Source organism: Gracilinanus agilis, chromosome 2, assembly GCF_016433145.1.
Source record: "Gracilinanus agilis isolate LMUSP501 chromosome 2, AgileGrace, whole genome shotgun sequence".
NCBI classification, from domain to species: Eukaryota; Metazoa; Chordata; class Mammalia; order Didelphimorphia; family Didelphidae; genus Gracilinanus; species Gracilinanus agilis.
The window spans coordinates 110,016,388-110,031,270 of NC_058131.1; the positions used below are offsets into that span (position 1 = coordinate 110,016,388).

The 14,883-nt window shown below is 36.4% G+C and overlaps 1 protein-coding gene across 1 annotated transcript in view; it reads left to right on the forward strand.

The window, feature by feature from the left end:
- Window positions 1-211: 211 nt before the first annotated feature.
- VRK2 (VRK serine/threonine kinase 2) overlaps window positions 212-14,883 on the forward strand; it is a 93,008-nt gene continuing 78,336 nt past the window's right edge. The window contains exons 1-2 of the mRNA XM_044663360.1: window positions 212-288; window positions 4,298-4,438. Of these exons, the coding sequence (XP_044519295.1) occupies window positions 4,303-4,438 (136 nt within the window). The 5' untranslated portion in view covers window positions 212-288; window positions 4,298-4,302. The remainder of the gene's footprint in view (window positions 289-4,297; window positions 4,439-14,883) is intronic.

Below are 14,883 nucleotides of genomic sequence, written 5' to 3' on the forward strand. Positions count from 1 at the left end.
CAATTATATTCTCAGAGATTTGGCATGGCACGAACATGTCACCAAAGGCTATTTCGGAGCGTGCGCGAGGAGGAACACGTGTGAGCCAAAGTAGCCACAGACTGGACTGGACCCCGCCCAGATTCAAAGTTGAGCCTCCTTTCTGAGACAAGCTCCGCCTCTACTCCTGACCGGGGGGCGTGGCTCCGTCTCCCGCCCTGCTTCTCTGGGGCCTTGAGAGGCTGGCAGCCCTGGAAGATCCCGGAAGCCAGCCGCTGCCTAGCTTAGGGTGGAATACTGAAGCAACCGGTCAGTTTCTCTTTTTCCTTTTTCGGGATATGATCGGATCACACCCCTTCCCACATGGCAAAAACCTCTGTTTTCCCTTTTCCAAACTTTTCTCCAACTCCGCGTTTCCCTCCCCAATTCTCCATCTTTTCCCCCTCCCTCCTCTTTTCCTTTCCTCCCTATTTAGGGTGACTTAAATGGAAGGCCCGGGGCCCGCTCTGCTGGCTGGCGCAGCTTTCTTTGAACCTTTCGCCTGTGCTTGTGAGCCTTATTCCTGACTGTCACTTCCCAACCCCCAACTGCCTGCTAATTAACCCCTTCCGCCCCCATTCCTCAGATAGTGGCTTCCAATTCATTTCTATCCTAGAACCCGCTCCCTGCCCACTAGAGGGAATGCTTAGTTGGTTAGAATCTTTAAAAAAGAAAAAAAAAAGTTTTTCTTTTGGTGATTGTAACGTGGTTTCTGGGCCATAACTCATCCTCAGCTGCCATGAGTATTTTTGTTGGTCTCCTAAGCATGCTGGCTGGATTGGAGATTGACGAGAGATTTATGATCTCCCCCTTTTTTCCAAGAGAGTTCATTCACATCCCGGTATTCCTACAGTAGGTTTCTTTTTGGCAGTCAACCAGGTTTGCCTCCTGTTGCTTCTTTGTAACCAGAAAAAAAACAAAACCCATAAAATGAGGACAGAATTTGTTATGACTTTTGTTTCCTCATCATAAGAAAATAAGGCTATTAATGCAGATGCTACCAAATGTAGGGAGAAAAATTATTTCCCCCCAAGAGAGCCACTCTCCTGAGAATTTGCTCACTGATGGACACTTTGGCTGTCTGCATATGTTCCTGTGTGGCCAACCCAGTTCTGACTTTCTGCATGAGTCACTTCTGCCTCAGAGAAGCCTATATGGCCCGAAAAGCCTTATTTCCTTTTATTTTAAGGGCCTGTAGTTGATAACTATTCTCCTCAAAGTTGAATGTTGTGGGATTTAATCATGGCCCCAGGAAAGCAGGGCCTTTTTGAAACACAGATAATGGCAGTAAATAGGAATAGGAGACACAGTGAGGTGAGAGGAAAAAAAAAGGAGAGTACTGATGCCGAAAGAAGGCATGTAATAGAGACTGCAGCCCTGGCTGCTGCCGGTCTGTGAATACACTCTTTGGTTCCAACCATTGAAAGGCTTTTTTTTTTTTTTTTTTTTACCTGATCAATAAATTCCATCATATCAGTCCAATTCTGCATCTTAGGTAATTTTCTTCAGAGTTATGTTCACCTACTTGATTGTTGGTTCTTACTCAGATATGCTCTTCTGGTCGATGCTTTAATCAACAGATACAAAGTATCTATAGTGTATGTTCTGCTGGTCCAGTAGCATTTAGATCATAAAATAACATTTTAGACTCTAATTCAGTTCCTTAAACTCCATTATTTTAATCTTCGATCCCTTTATGAACACTAATTCTAACAAATTATTCCGTTGGCAAGAGGGAAATATTTATTCTATTCCAAAAGTAAATATTAAGTGCCAATGAAATTCAGACACTATATAGGGACTAGCAATATGGACCAAAAAACTCCCCCATCCTCAAGTTTACATCCTACTTGCAAATGATGTTAAATTATAAGTATATATGCCAGATAAATAGAAGTGTGGCACAGACTGCCTCTTAGATTGGGTTTTTGTTAAGGTAAGTAAATCAACTGACTAATTAGTGGAAGGAAGTCTGACATTCTTGAATCTTTCCAACCAAAAGGAAGAGGACATGGTCTTACTGGAAGCAAATTTGAGTTAGATGTAAATAGGTGTTCTTCCAACATTCCAATGTTTAGCCAATACTTGCTGTGTGCTGTTCACTCTCCTAGATACTGGGGATACAGAGACAAAAAAAAATAGATTTTGCACTCAAAAAGTTTACATTCTAACAGGAGAATCTAAAGGCATTAACATCAGATAAAAAGTAACATTGAGTGGGGAGGCACTAATAGCTAAGAGCCGGGGAAGACAGTAGAGAACTCAGGAAGAAGGTAGTTGTTGGAAGGAGAATTGTAGGAAATCAGGGATGCCAAGAGGCAGAGGTGGGAAGAGAGTGTATTCCAGGTATTCAGTTGTATCTGACTCCCATTTGGGATGTTCTTGGCTAAGTTACTGGAGTGATTTGTCATTTCCTTCTTCAACTCATTCTACAGATGGAGAAATAAAAACAAGCAGGAGTGAAATGAGTTGCCCAGGGGCACATAGCTAGTAAGCATCTGAGACCAGATTTGAACTCTGTTCTTCCTGACTCTAGGCTGGGTCCCCTATCTACTGTGCCATTGGTATGGAAGACAGCAGATGAACGTGGCCAAGATTAGGAGAGCAGTAAGCTTCGAAAAATTTGTTAGAGACAGTTTCTCAGAAAGAAATATAGGTCTTATATCTAAAATACATAGAGATCTTTGTCAAATATATAAAAATATAAGCCATTCTCCTATTGATAAATGATCAAAAGATATGGATAAACAGCTTTTGGAGGAAGAAGTCAAAGCTATATATAACTATTAAAAATGTTCTAAATCATTATTATTGGAAAAATGAAAATCAGAACAACTTAGATATCATCTCATACTTATCAGATTGGCTAAAATAGTGAAAGGGCAAAATGACAAATGTTGGAGGGGATTTGGAAGAATGGGGACACTAATACATTGTTGTTGGAACTGTGAACTGATCCAGCCATTTACTACTATTACTACAGCCAATACTACTATTAGGTTTATTTCCTAAGGGGATCAGAGAAAAAAAGAAAAGAACCTATATGTTCCAAAATATTTATAGCAGCTCTCTGTGGTAATAAAGAACTAGAAATTGAAGGGATGCCCATCATTTGGGGAATGGCTTAACAAATTGTTGATATATGATGGTAAGGGATTACTGTATTTACATCCAAAATTACATTTTTAAGAAATGATAATCATGTCAATTAAAACAAAAAAATGGAAAGACCTACATGAAATTATGAAGAAAGAAATAAGCCAAACCAAGAGAACATTATATACAGCAACCAAAATGTTTAAAGAATGACATATATATCCACCCCTAGAGAAAGAACTGATAAATAGAAATAATTGTAAGACATAGTTTTTATATTTTTTGTCAAATGATGCCTTCTCTAATGATGAGAGGGGAAGGAAGACATTAATTGGGTATTTAATGCAATAAACAAATATATTTAAATTTGAAAAAACAAAGAAAATATATAGGGTTAGGAGCTAGTGTTGAGACATAGTCTAAGAATAAATTATGCCAAACTAATATGGTTGTTTGAAAGGGTTACTTAATAAATTGAGGTAATGCTATGGATATAGATTGCCTAGATTTTAGGAAAATTTTTGATAAACTATCTCATGCTATTCTTTTATAGAAGATAGAAATACATAATTTGAATAATATAGTCAGATGGATTTAGAGCTATTGGATTGCTGGATTTTTAAAGAGTAGTTGTCAATGGTTTAATGTCAGCATGGCAGAAAGTCTTTGGGGGAGTATACCAGGGATCTCTGTTTGACTCTGGGGTATTTAATATTTTTATCAGTGACTTGGACAAAGGCACAGATCTTATGCTCATTGCATTTGTAGTTGACACAAAGCTGAGAGGGATAAGGGGCAGCTAGATGGATAGAGAATCAGGCCTAGATTTGGGAGGTCCCTGGGCCCATTGCTTAGCTCTCACTGCTCTTCTGCCTTAGAACCAATTTTGAGTATTGGTTCCAATGCAGAAAGTAAAAGTTTAAAGAGAAAAAAAAATGTTTTGTAGATATCTGATTTTATGTGGTTTCATGTTAAGTACCAAACTGCTAAACATTACTTAGCTGAGGTTTTGATAACCTAAGATTGAGCATTCCTTGCTGTATTTACTGAAGAAACTGATTTAAAAAAAATTAAATGGAATTGTATATATGTGAAATTTATTATCTATTTGTAATTAGCAATTATTTATCTAATAATGTTTTTGTTTTGCCACAGTGCTCATACTCTCTTCTAACTTTTGTAGGAGCAATGGCCCCCAAAAAACAAGAAAAAGCCAAACTTCCTGTTCCCCTTCCAGAAGGCATGATTCTGAAAGACACAGAAGGAAAAACATGGCAGTTGGGTAAAATGATTGGTTCTGGAGGGTTTGGATTAATATATTTAGGTAAAGTATCAGTGGCAATTATCAGATGTATTTGTATTTGTCTATTGCTTTATGTAATTAGAAAATAATAGATTTCCAAATGGAAATTTTGAAGCAAGAGATAATTCATGAACCTATTTCATATAGCAGTAAAATATCAATAAATATTTAGTGAAATGCATAAGTTCAAGAGAAGCTTTGCATATGTGACTGATTTATTTGTTGACCATGTTATTCCAATCTACTCAGCATTTTTTGCAGTGAATAGTCATAGTAGTGTCTGGTCAAAATGTTAACAGGTCTTTCCAAAAGGTTTCTATTCAAAAGAACTTGTTTTCATTGAAAAAACTTGTTTGCTTTTTTCCATTTGGAAATTTGTACAGTGGAAGCCAGAGTGAGAATGTGATCTGTGTCTCTCCAGAGAACATACACTCCTTTGAATAAATGTAAACATCAGAAGAAGCTCCCACTATCCCCCCAGGAAAACTTGTGTGACCCTGGGCCATTCCTGACAGTAGGCCTTGTTTGTTCTATTTCTGTATAATATCTGACCTGGCCTAGTGTTGGTACAAAGGTCCACCATTATTCCATTCCCCTGCCACCAAAGAAGACTGGTGTATCATGAGAAAAATTGCTTAAACAACTGATTAACGTAATAAATCTACATTCATTTACTCTGACGCTGGCATGAGCTGGCTTTCTTCCTTCTGTATCTCACTATTCTCTTAGATACTCTGCTTCCATTCCTAGAGAAGTTTCAGACTGATCATTAAAGAAAAGGTTGTGAACATCTTGAGAGGGAGAGATGATTACAAAAAGCAAGCATAGGCTAATTGAGAACAAAAATTGTACCAAACTAACATTGTTTTTTGGAAAGGTTACTTAACTTGTAGGTCGAGGCAACACTATAGATATAGATTGCCTAGATTTTATTTATTTATTTATCTCTGATTGCCTAGATTTTATCCAAGCTTTTGATAAACTATTTAATGCTTTTCTTATGTAAAAGAGAGAAATATATGGATTTGAAGATAGTATAGTCAAATGGATTTAGAGCTGGTGGGATTGCTTGAGTAGGTGTTAATGGTTATACTAGGGATCAGTTTTGACTTCAGACTGTTTAATGTTTTTATCAGTGGCTTCCATAAAGGCATAGATATTGTGCTCATCACATTTGTAGTTGACACCAAGCTGAGGGGAATAAAGGGCAGGTAGGTGGATAAAGAGTTAGGTCTAAATATGGGAGGTCCTGGGTTCAGATCTAGCCTTAGACACTTCCTAGGTGTGTGACCCTGGGCAAGTCACTTAACCACCATTGCCTAGCCCTTACCACTCTTCTTCCTTAGAACCAATGCATAATATTGATTCTAATATTGATTCTAAGATGAAAGGTAAGGGTTTAAATTAAAAAAAAAAAAGGCTGAGAGGGATAGCTAATTATAGAGTCTAGAGCCAATCTTGACAGGCTAGAACAGAGGTGTCAGAACCAGCAGGCTTCACAAGGCCCACAACACTTTTAAGTGTGGTCAAACCAGATTAAAACGTAATTGGAAAAAATTTAACAAAATAAAAAATATAACAAAACAAGTTCAGTTATGTATGACTCTTCATGACTCCCTTCTACCTTAACTCCAAGCTCACTATCTATTCATTTCATCCTTTGCCATTCCCTTCTCCTTTTGTTGTCCATCTTTTCCATTTGAGCTTCTGCTTAAGTATTTGTCCTTCTAGTAAATAGCCTGGATTAATTTCTTTAAGCACTGATTGATTTGATCTCCTTGCTGTCCAAGGGACTCTTAAAAGTCTTCTCTGGCACATGCACATTTAGGAAGTCTCTATTCTGTGGTGCTCAGCATTCCTTATCATCCAATTCTCAACACTTTACATTACTACTGGAAAAACAATGGCTTTAACTATATGAACCTTTGTAAGCAAGGTAATGTCTCTGCTTTCAAGTATGCTGTCCAATTTGTCATTGCTTTCCTTCTGAGGAGCAGGCCTCTTTTATTTTCATGGCTGTAGTCACCATCTTGCAGTGATCTTTGAGCCCAAGAATATAAAATCTGACACTGCTTCCATTTTTCTCCCTCTTTTTGCCAGGAAGTGATAGAACCAGTTGCCATCATCATGTTTTTTTTTTTTTGTTTGTTTTGTTTTTTTAATGTTAATCTTTTAAGCCAGCTTTTTATTCTCCCATCTTTCATCCACATCAAGAGGGTACTTGATTCTTCACTTTTTGTCATGAGAGTAGTATTAGTTGCATATCTGAAATTGTTGATATTTCTTCCAGCAACTTTAATTCTGTTTTTTTCTTCATCCAGCATGGCCTTTCACATGATGTACTCTCTATATATGTTAAACAAATTAAGGTGACAATATATATCCTAATAAAACATAGGTAATATCAACATGTGATTTTCTTAATTAATGTTTGGCCTTCAGGAATCCTTAGGTACCATTTAGTGGCCCCCATTTCTATTGAGTTTGACACCACCGAGTGAAAGCACTGGGATTAAATTAATGAGGTAAAATTCAATAGGGATGTAAGATGAATTCCTGCACTTACATACACACACACAAAAAAAATCTGCTTCACAGGCATATGATAGGTCAGATAGCGACTTGTCTGAAAAAGTTTTTGTGGACTACAAACTCAATATGAGCCTGCAGTGTGATGCGGAAAGCCAAAAAAAGCTAATGAAAATTCATTTGCATTGAGGAGCATAGTTTCCAGGAATAGGGAGGTTACAATTGCGCTGCTTTCTGACCTTTCTGTATTTACCTAAAGTTTTGTGTTCAGTTCCTAACACCATGGTTTAAGAAGGATGTTGACAAGCTGGAAAATGACCAGAAAAAGGTGATCAGGATGGTGAAAGGCTTTGAATCTTTGCCATATGAGCATCAGTTGAAGGAATTAGACCTATTTATCTTAGAGAAAAAAAGTCTCAGACTGTGCAGGATAACTTCATTAAGGATTTGAAGGACTTTTTCTGTTTAGCCAAAGAAGGCAAAACCAGAGCTCATTAGGGAGAATCTGTAGAGAGGTCAATTTAGGTTAAATTTCAGGAAAAAATCACAATACAACTGGTGACAAAAAACTGGAAACTCATTCTTCCATTGAAAGCTGCAGAAACAGTGGGGGCAGCTGGGCAGTTCATTGGATTGAGAGCCAGGACTAGAGACGGGAGGTCTTAGGTTCAGATCTGGCTTCAGACACTTCCCAGCTATGTGACCCTGGGCAAGTCACTTGACTCCCATTGCCTACCCTTGCCACTCTTCTGCCTTAGAACCAATACCCAGTATTGATTCCAAGATGGAAGAAAGGGTTTAAAAAAAAAAAAGCTACAATAACTATGATCAATACATTGTTCTATTATTATATTTCCAGAAGACTGATAATGAAACGTTATCCATTACAGAAATTCAGTGGATTTAGAATGTAGAATGAGACACACATACATATATGTGTGAACATATATATAATCTATGTAGAAAGTGAATGTACAGATAGGTTTTATCTCTATCTCTACTGTAGATAACTCCTGTGGGAAATTTCTTTTGCATATTTGTTTATAAAAATTGTTTTTCTTTTCTTTTTTTTACATAGTTCTTAAAAGTTTTCAAAATTGTTTGTTTCTACATTATTATTGTTATTACATCTATTGTTCTCTTGGCTCTGCTCATTTTAATCTTCATCAATTTATAAAAATTCTGAAAATTGTTTATTTTTATAAAATTACCATTAGAGTATAGCTCATTTTCTTATTTTGCTTGCTTCAGTTTTTATCAGTTCATCAGTTTTCATGTCACTTATAATCTATTTCCTTAGTTTTTCCAGCATCATAGTATTCCATCACATTCCAACTTATTCCTCAATTGATATGCGTCCCCTTTGCTTCTAATTTTTGGCCACCACAAAAAGAGACACCACAAAACATTTCTGGACATACCAGACTTTTTCCTCCTTCAAATGTAAACTTAAAAAATATATATATTTGGATAATTTTATTTCAATATAATTGACTTTCTTTGTAAACCTGTGTATTTTATTTAATTAATTTAAAATCATTGATATGAGAAGGATCCATAGACTTTGTCCATGGCACAAAAGCAGTTAAGGACTCTGGAACTAGAATTATGACAGCAGTGAAAGTTAGGCTTACTGGCCTGTAGCTTGTAGACTTGATTCTCTGTTGTCTTCTGTCCTTCCCTCCAACCCCCAAATTGGGAAAGAACATTTGCCCTTTTCCACTCCTGTAGCACCTCCTGGATTCTTTACTTTCTAAAGCCTCTGGTATTGGTTCACACCTCTCACTTCTTTCAGTTTTTGAGGATGTAGATCCATCTGATTCATGTGACTTGAACTTAACAATAGTAGCTTATGAGCTTCTTGCTCATCCTTCTTGACAGAGAAAACAGAAAAAAAATTTAGATCTTGACTAATAAGAATAATTAATCTTCTGAAGTGGCCATGTTTTCAAATTCACATTATTCAAAGTTATAATTCTGATAGAATAGGGCAATTGGTTCCCGCCCAGTGCATATATTTTGGTGTGAATTCCAATAATGTGACCACTTTGAAGGATTCATTATGCAAACTATTTGGAACCTACCTGTAACTAACACCTACTATACCTATTCATCAGGTTTGGGAATTATATAAGTAACTCCAAAGGACAAACATGAAAGAGGATGTATGTATGTCATTTTTTTAGCTGTTTTTGTTTGAATTCATTTGGAACATTTGATTCATAAATTTATAGCAGTAGCAAAATTTTCTTATAGAGAGTTCAAGGAGGCAGGTCAAGCATTTGTCTCAAATTAATTTTCATTATACTACTTGTGTTCTATTATTAAGGTTATAGTTTGATTTCTGTTGTAAGAAAGGGAATGCATTTGTTTAGGCAGATATTCTATTTGGGATCATTTATTATCACTATTTTTTGGAAGCGCCAGATGCAAGAAGATGCCTGTTTTTTTTCACTAAGAGCACAAGTGCTACGTTTTTTATAGCTCCATTATTCTAGATTGCTAAATAGTGCTTATATCAAATTTCCCCAAAAGGTTTTTTGGTGCCTTTTTGTTTTTGTTTTAAAGTCATTTCTGAATATATTTGCTCCTCTCTTTCCCCCCAATATACAATCCAACAAATCTCTCCCATAATAAAGAAAAAGTTAAATAAAGCCAGTCAGCCAGCATAGTGATAGTGTATACAACATTCCATATACATATTATCTCATCTTATGTTCTTATTATCTCATCTGTTCTCTGGGAATAAGGTTTATCATTCCATTTACATAAGGATTAAGCCTTGTTTTAGTGTAAATTATTGCAGTTGTGTATAAACTATAAGTCATTCAACTTTCTTCATTCAGGTTTTCTTTTATGAAGCATTTCAAGGTTCTCTTTAGTACAATTTAGGAGATAGACATCCGAGATGTTAGAGAATGTGCACCTTAAGAGAGACTCAAAATGGGTTTAACTATTTTGGGAAGCTACTAGATATTTCAGTGTCCCTAATGAGACTAATACCTTCAGAATACCTACTTTCTATCAGAAATTGTGCTAATAAATTTTAAAGAAAGTCAACTATTTGGTAAAGAGCAATCAGTAATAAATCCATCAAACTGATGTTTTGAAAATAGCAATTTTCAAGATATACAAGCTAATCTGTATGGAATTATATAAAGTTTCTATATTTCATCTTTATTCTTGTTCTCTCTTATGTCAATGTACTACATGAAGAAGAGGCCGATAAATTCAAGTTTTCCTTAATACTTTTGTGCCCAGTAACATTCTTTTCAGGTATGATTCTCTCCAAAATATGTTGCTTTGGCAGGTACTTCATCAGAATCTGTTGCCTAGGGCTGGGAATAAACTAGCTGCTATCTTTCTTGCATTGTGCATGTTCAACCATCCTCTAGCTTTGAGATCAATAACTAAGGCCCTTCAGTAATCAGCATCTTACAGAAAAGGCAAAGGGGCAGGGAAGTTTTGATATTTACAATCGACTTGGAGTGATAGTGTGCCTGTAGCATTTGTAGGAAAAGTTGTTGTGAGAGGAAAAAAATAGTCTGAATACAAGAACAAAGTCAGGGTTCTTCTGATTCTATTTAGAGGAGGAGAAACAGAGAGAGACAAAGAGAGTTAAAAAAAGGGAAAAGGGAGAGAAAGGAGAGAAAAAATTAAATGATTTAAGGGCAGGAAAAATAACTATGGTTCTAGCTTCAAATAAAATAAATAATTTCACAAAATTCTAGTAGAGGAGAGAGAGATCTCTAAAACAAGATCTGTTGTTAAATTTAGGAAATTTCATTATTTCTTTCTCTGAGTGAGAATCTTAGGATTTCTTGATAGAATGCTGATTCATAGTTTCTTGTTCTTACAGGAAAAGAGAGTGATCAGGTTTTTCATTAAAGAAGTTCTTAAATCTATTTTTGTTGTTGTCAAGTTGTCTTCCTGACTGGATCTGGCACTCTATCCACTTTGCCACTTAGCTGCCTTCAATCTATTAGCAACAAGAATTTCTTAAGGTCTTCTTACAAGGTATTGTCCTAGCCACTGGAGATACAAAGACAAAAATGAAGTTATCTTTGTCTTCAAGTAGCTTACATTTTCTGGAGGGAGAAACACATGTACATAAGTATGTGTAAAATATAAATTGAATGTCACAGCCATTCAAGATGGAAAGTCATCACAGATGGGTTTTTTTATTCACCATAGTTAGTGAATGGCATTCTAAGACATTGCAACTCCAAGTGCATATTACACTCATCTCTTGTTCATTGGATCTCAGACTTGATGAGACTCAGAGGGACAAATTATGGGATGAGTTTCTGCCAGTTTGTCAAAAGATTCTTTTTGTGTCCCTTTTGTGAAATGACTTGAACTAGAATAGATTTATCTCCAGATTTCTAGTTTTATTAAAGTCTGTTCTAGCTGTGTCCATTGAGCCTAGGGAATACTCACTTGATAGTGAGCATGATAGACTTTGGACATATAAGAGCCTTTTGATTATCGTTCAGTCCAACTTCCCAATTTTATAGGTGAGGAAATTGAGGCCCAAAGAGATAAAAGGTTCAGCAATGTGCTGGCATCAGCTTACATTGACTTAATAGAGATGTTTGTTAAATATGCATTAATCTGAGCATTCATATCATTGAAATCAGCAAATGCTACAGATCATGGCTTGATTTATTTATTTTTGTTGATTGTCTAAACTTAAGAAAGGGATGGAGGAAATGTTAATAATGCAGATTAAATTTAAAATGTGTCATACGCACATTTTTTCAGTCATTAAACATTTACCATCACAACTTTGCCAGGGATCCGCAGTAAGTGAAAGAGTTGGAATTAAAACTCTGATCTTTTGATTTTAAGTTCAGTGCTCTTTACTTAATCCTCAATTGCACATTATAGCCAGTAGGGACCATGGTGAAAACCTTGTGGGGTGTCATGATATGCCATTCATTTTATACAGACTTATTAATCACAAAAAGCAGGATGGTTTAGTGGAAAGAGTGAAATTTGAAGTCAAATAGTTCACCACTTACTACCTGTGTGATTTCAGGCAAACCACTTGACCTTTCTTGACATTTGTTCCTTTATCCATAATATGTGACGGTTGGACTGGGTAGCTTCCCAAGTGTCTCTTCTAGATCAAAATCTGTGAAACTTTTTAGATTTCATTTAACTGATTCTTGGCTTTTGGGGTTGTAGCCATAGATTTTTATTCTTTCTCTGAAAGTTATTTATTGAGATGGATAGTAATATATTGAGGGCTATTAGTACTCATTTTATGGAGAACTAAGGCATAATCCTCTGTATTTTTTTGTGGGGGGGTCTAGATATATAATTTTATTGGTATAGAGAATGTTTGAAGACTCCCATTCCTGTCTTTGGTTCTTTCTTCTACACAGCTCATTAATTCAAGCATAACTTATAGCCTTAGAGAAATGTCTGGGGCATGAAGAGTTTTAAGTAACTTGCCCAACTATTAGCTATTGTGTGTCAGACTTGAATCCAGGTCTTTTAAATTCCAAGATCAATCTTCTAAACATCATATTATGCTACTTATTTTGTATATGTGTCATGGAGAGGGGATTTTCTGATTTTTTTAAAATAAGGAATTTATTAATGATTACAATTTGATTTTCCCTGTCTGGGCCCTTATAGTCTGTTGTCTGGGCCAGATGCACTGGACTAGACACATTATGCAATTACAACTGAAGAATTATGTATTAAGCCTTCTTTTGAACTAGAAGGGTTTGGGAAATCAACTTAATGGAAAATATAAAGAGTAGGTAAGAATCAGTCAATTTTCAATCTTCCTGAGATCATCACACTTCTACGGTCAAACAATGAGAAAATTCTTTGTGGCTGTGAGAGCTTCTGGCTATTCTAAAATTTGAAGTGAGTTAGTTTGCTTTTGAACTATCTTAAATTATCTATAGGTCAGAGATTCTAATCTTTGTTTATGTTATGAACTCCTTTGGCAATCTGGTGAAGCAAAGGACACAGAATAATATTTACAAATGAATAAAATAAAATACTTAGGATTACAAAAGAAACCAATGTATTGAAATGGCCTTTTTAAAAACAAAAATAGAAATAATTATATGGACCCTAGCTTGATAAGCTTTTTTTTTATATAGAAAAGAGGAGAAAAATGGGAGGCTTTCAGGAAAGACATTTTGTGTGTATGTTTGTGTAACTTGAATAACAGGTGAATCATTGAATTTGAGAGATCCAAATGAGGAATTTTACTAGTCATTTAACTATATTTTTATTGTTAATTGACTCAAAAGTATACTTTTTTTTAAATCAGTTTTACATGTGTGGTTATGGCTTCCTGGTTGTCCCAGTCTTTGGGTAGACAATGAGTACTTTTTGTAAAGCTCATTTCTTCTCCATCTCACTGCCCATGTTTTTCCTTGATGATATATGATGTTCCATATGAAATGATTTTTCAATGAAAAAGGAAGGAACCTTAGTAGCAAAAAGGAGAAAAAAAACACTATGGACTGCTTCTGTCTCAAAAGTGTTTCCAAGACTTCCTTGGTAGAGATTGGGATGACACTTGATTAACATGGCGGGCATAACTTTTCTTTAAAGGGTTCCAAACAAGGATACTGGAGGCATACAAAAAAGATTCAGTGGAAAGACATCCATTGATGGCCAGAAGCATCTACAGATGCAATGTGATCCCATGCAATGAAGCATGTGGCCCTTCATTGGCATTATATGATAACAGGAGGATCTTCTGGCAGAAGAGCTGACTTTTGCTGCGTTCTGCAGGCTGCCCCTCCAAACCCATCTTTGATTGGCACCTATGCCCTATTGAAACTGGCATCACACCTTCTCAGTGGGCACAGTGCCAGTCTAGCAGATGGGTATGGGCACAAGCATGCCAGAAACCCAGTATGTGCTTCAAGTTTAAGTATCAGGGGCCGAAACTCCCATCCAGGGATGTTAAAGCTGCAGTCTGTTTAGAGCTTTTTGTGCTTAAGGTGAAAGGATATGCCATTTCTACTCCAGCTTAGAGGTTGATTAATTTTGAAAGTCAAACAGTAGCTCCTGTGGCTGTATCGGGCAAAACCCTAACTCTGGTGAATCAGAATTACTGCTTCCTATAGGGAAGAGAAAGTATTGTAATGAAGTTTCCAACCAGAGATGCTCTCCTGCAAGGTCCTCCAGCGCTCCAGCAGCGGGCCCTCAGTCGAGATGAATATTCCTATTCTCTAGCAAAGCCAGGTGCAGTCGAAGCCAGATCCTCAACCTGCTGCAGTGGAGAACCCTCAATTTCGAAAGGGCAAATAGAAGTTGGGAAGAACTCAGTAACAGCTCTTCTCCCTATGAAGTCATGAGTCTTCACTGAGTAATCACACAAAGGAGATGAAGGGGGGAGAAAATCTGAATGGAAAGAATTTCAGAATACTAATTCAGAGAAATCTTTTAACCACAGCAAAATAAAAGTAGTTCAGCATTTCTTGCTTTAAAGCATGGTCTGATTTTTTGCATTTTATATCACCCAAGGCTTAGTGTACTCGATTTTAACAGGAGTTGTTACATGAAGACCAGTTCCTCCAATATCTGTCATGTATATAAACTTTGCTTCTTGAATAATGGATTTTGCATAAAATTGAGTTTTAAGCACCATATCCATATCCCTCATGATAGTCTCACACTCACTGCAGAACCAGGCAAAAAAAAAAAAATCAGGGAATTGTTCCTTATGACCACTTTACCCAGATCCCCAAAGGCTCTTAAATTTCTAGGAATGCATACAAGACCAGCTGTGGCCAGGAGAAGCTCTCTCTAATCACCTTATAGCCATTGCTTTTTCTTTTCCACTGTGTAAACTTTGTGTATGGAACAGGTTCCATGAGACCATTGTGCATACTTTGCCGGATTCAAAACCTATAACGGCCACAAATTAAACTACTAAAACTAAAGCTGGCACGCTG